Genomic DNA, 4,128 nt, shown 5'->3' with positions numbered 1-4,128 from the left:
TCCCGTCCGCCTCAACCTCCGTACCGGCGAACCCGTGGGCCCCCGCCCACACTGCCCCCTCTCTCTCCCCGCTTCTGCTCTCGACTGTTTCGCCGCCGCCCGCGTTGCCTGGCGCCTACGCCGCGAGGCGCTTCGCTTCCTCCATCCCCGCACTCCCACTTCTGTGCCCCTACCCTTTCGTTATTCTATGGCTCTCACGCTCTAGACACACGCCCGCGCAATCACACCTCACCCGCCGCCCCGCCCTACTCCACCCGGCCCCTCTACTCGTGCGGCTCGCCCCGCTCCCTCTCTCCCTGCGGCGGCCTTGCCCTCTCCGTTGCCGGCCTCCGCCCCTGCTGCTGCTCTTGCCGCCCCCAAGTAACCGTCGCCTCGCGTGCCCGGGCTTGCACCCCCACCTCGCCTTCCGCCCCACCCAATTCGCCGCCTGTGCACCTCCCGCTCAGCTTCCTGCTCCGACCTTTGCAGTTACTGCTCCCGACGTCCCCACCCTTGCTGCTGCTGCCGCTGCCCCTGCTTCGTCGCGTGCGCTCTCAGCGACTCTCCCGCCCTCCGCTCTCCTGGTTCCCCTCCCCTCCTGCCTCCTTTGACCGCCCTACGATCCCTCCTCCCCTTATGATGCGCTTCCCCCATCCCCCGCCTGCCCGCCTCTTCTTGATCAAGCCGATCACAGCCACCTTCCCCTCTGCACGCCGTTCCCGTAGGCCCTCCTTCTCGTCCGTCGCGGTGCCGCTCCCGCACCCACAGTCATCGCAGTTAGTCAATCTTCCCTCTCGTACGCTGCGAACCCCGCGGAAGGAGCGCAGCGCGACCGCCTGGGCGTCAATTCCCGGCCCCCCCTCACCCGCGCGCGTCTTCTTGCGCTGCTGGCTGTGACACCTGCCCGCCTCGCAGCGACGGTCTTCGGCGTTCCTCGCCCCTGCCCCTCGCGCCGGCGCTCGCCGCCACCCCCTTCCCCCCCGGGCGCGGTCCGGCCCCTTCCGCCCGCGCTCCGCACCCGCCTCTCGGGCCTCGTCAGCGGCCTCTGCCTTCACCCACCGTGCGCGATCCTCGCGACAGCGTGCCCATGCGGCCCCCCTCGCCCCCCGCCAGTGACACACCCTTTCCCCTCGCCGCTGCAGCCTCTGAGGTCATGCGGAATTTTTAAATGACCCACGTAATTTCTGCCCATCCCGTAGCCACCACGTGTCCTTGGTGGCCGCTTGGCCACCGGCCAGGCCGCCCCGCCGCCCCCCTCCACTTGCCACGGCCACGTGTCCCCGTGGCGGCCTGGCCTGCGGCCAGGCCGCCCCTCACGTGGCCGTGACGTGTACGCCGTGTCGCCCCAGTGCGCCCAAAATTTGTTTTCCCGCGAAAAGGCACATCGGAAAAATTGAAAATATTAGGCGCACCAATCAGCACGGCGGCTTCTACAGAGCGCACCAATGGCAACGCGGGAACGCACAGACGAAAAGACAGACACACATACACCGATTTTAGTAAGGGGGGCCACTTGTCACGCCACGTGTCCCCATGGCCGCCACTTGTCACCGCGGCGCCGCCCCCGTGCGCCAATGGCAACGCGGGAGCGCAAGGACATACAGACACACACACAGACACGGATTTTAGTAGTTGTAGACGGACATCTGTTAGTTTCTACTGGATCCAGGCTGATATTGTACCGGTGCGCACCAATAAATGCAGGACCGCTCGTGGGGTCCGTCGCCAGTATCTCCGCTCTGATCGCGGGACTGTTGATTACGAGCAGCGGGCAGATCGCCGACTGGTTTCCGCAAGTGCCGTCTGCGCTCTTCCACGCCTCCATTTTGGTCGGCTCGCTCGCGGATATCATCTTGCCAGCGGGTTTGAGAGAACAGGCCACCATCGCTGTACATCCGCTAGCAGTCGTGGAGTACACGAGCTTGTTGGCCAATGCGTTAAACTTGATGCCAATCGGCCGGTTGGACGGGGCCCGGATCATGCAGGCTTTGTACGGGCGGGCGGTCGCGAGCCGTGCCACGGCGCTTACTTTGTTGCTGCAAGGCTTCTCATCTCTACTGGGCAACTCGCCGCTGCTTTTGTTTTGGGGGCTCGTCGCCGTGTTCTTGCAGCGCGAAAGTGATTACCCGTGCAGGAACGAAGTGCTTGAGCCTGATGGCACGCGCACGGCTATCGGGGTAGGGGCCATTTGCTTGATGCTGCTCGTTTTGATCCCATTTCCAGACCAGCTTGCTGATATTCTTGGTCGGCTCTAAGTCCTGACTCCTGCGGGGAAGATTGTACTGGCGTAGAGGGTTGTGCTAAGGTGTTTTGGAAATAGCCATCGGTCGTGTCTAGCTCTAATTTCGAGGTCTTCGCGAGGTACCCAAGGTTGACGCTCAGGAAAATATGGTGGTAAGGGTTGTTGCGTTCTGAGTCGGGATCCATTTATTGTTAAATTAAAAGGGAACACGAGATGCCTTGACTGCCCACCGCTTCACCTCGCATCTGCGAGTGTAGACTCGTGCGGCGATGGCTTGTACAAATCTTGAATGGTTAAGTTGGCCTCAGGACTGGTTAGGATTGTGTCGGTATGCTTAGCATTGCTACTCGTAAAAGCTAGACACACACAAGTTGGGCATGAGCACTGTTTGTCTATAGGCTGAGTACGGTACAGTATTTGATGAGCTTGGTAGCTTTGCTCGCTTCTGCCAGCATTTGTTCTCTTCGAGAATGCAATCAGGGCTCAAATTGGGATCTCAAGCACGATGACGAGCAAAACAAATATGACCAGCATAACGAGAGCGACAACGAGCATAGCCCACCACGATATAGACGACGACTTAGAATAAGTCTTCAGTTGTTCACCTCTCAACCTCGCCCCTTCGCATTCCCGCAAGCACCCGTCCCGCTAAACAATCCACGTCCGGTAAAGCACGGTTGAAAAAACGCTGAGACGTTGTGTTCACGCCACCCTCTTGGAGGATACAAGTGTTTACCTCCACCCTACTGCTTCATCATCGTACTGTACAGCCCAGCTGTACAGCTTGTGATGAGAGCAGCTTTCGTACAGTAAAGTTTATTCTCGAGAAGAAGTAGTATTCTCGAGAAGAAGTATTCTCGAGAAGAAGGAGAGCACCGGACGTCGGACACGTGTGAGTACACACGTGTCCAACAAGTACACCGCATCTCCTCATCGCCAATTCTCAAGTGCGCCTCACCTCTCTACACGCTCTTCATACCCTTCGAAGGGTAGATCGCTTTCAAAAAACTCAAAAGCCAGAACGCCGCATCGCATTTCTCCCCTCCGTCCCTCTAACTCTCCCAACTAATTCCACGCCGTAACCCCAATGTCGACTGCTCAACGATTCACCCCGTCTGAAAATGCGCTTCTCGACAGCCCCTTCCCCGCGCCCCTCTCCCCATAACCCACTTTAACTGCGCCCTACGTCGACACCTATCTCGCCTTCCGCACACGCCCTCTCTTCGATCCGCCGCATCCCCACGCACCCTTTCGCCTCCCTCGACCTGCAATTATCCTCACACCTGCCCCCTACTCCTTCCCCGGCCCAACTGCCGCACGTTGCAGTTCTCTTTGCCCCCTCCGTCACCGCCCCACTCGTCGACCCGCATCTTTCGGATTTAGGGATTTAGCAAAGCCCGTTTCACGCCTGGTTATCTCTCTCACGCGCGCCTTGGCTACCGCCGACGTCGTCCATGTGCTGGACTGTTTCGATGTGTTGCTGGCACTGGCGCTCGCCGATGCACGTTCCATCATCCTGGAAGCGCTTTCCCCGCGCAGGGATCGCGGAGCGGCTGTGAGAAAGGTGAGCTCATGGTCCACTATTGCCCGTCGGATGAGCTCTCCGCAGGGCGATGCGAGTCTCGCCAATGGACTGCGCGGGAGGAATATGGTCGCCGGTTTAGATGGCTTGCTCGTCGACGCTTTGTTGGGCTTACCGCCAGCGGAATGTGGAAAGCACGTCGCTGTCAAGGTCGAGGAGGACAGGAAAGAGAGCGATCTGATAGGGAAAGTTGTCAATCGGAGAAAGAAGACAGGCATGAAGGAACTTGATACGTTTTCAGGGGAGAAGGATCTCTCTGTGGATGCAGATTGGTACAAGCGGAGAGCCGCGTTGCAGGAGGCAAGTGAAGACCTCGAGCAAGAGA

The 4,128-nt window shown here is 59.6% G+C and overlaps 1 protein-coding gene across 1 annotated transcript; it reads right to left on the bottom strand.

The window, feature by feature from the left end:
- Window positions 1-2,148: 2,148 nt before the first annotated feature.
- Window positions 2,149-2,406, bottom strand: CHC_T00006232001 (hypothetical protein). The gene has a single exon (XM_005718347.1). It carries the CDS (start codon window positions 2,404-2,406, stop codon window positions 2,149-2,151), a length of 258 nt encoding a protein of 85 aa, XP_005718404.1.
- Window positions 2,407-4,128: the final 1,722 nt, after the last annotated feature.

The sequence above is a fragment of the Chondrus crispus genome, genomic scaffold, assembly GCF_000350225.1.
Source record: "Chondrus crispus Stackhouse genomic scaffold, scaffold_39, whole genome shotgun sequence".
NCBI classification, from domain to species: domain Eukaryota; phylum Rhodophyta; class Florideophyceae; order Gigartinales; family Gigartinaceae; genus Chondrus; species Chondrus crispus.
This window is presented reverse-complemented; position numbering and strand designations above follow the sequence as displayed.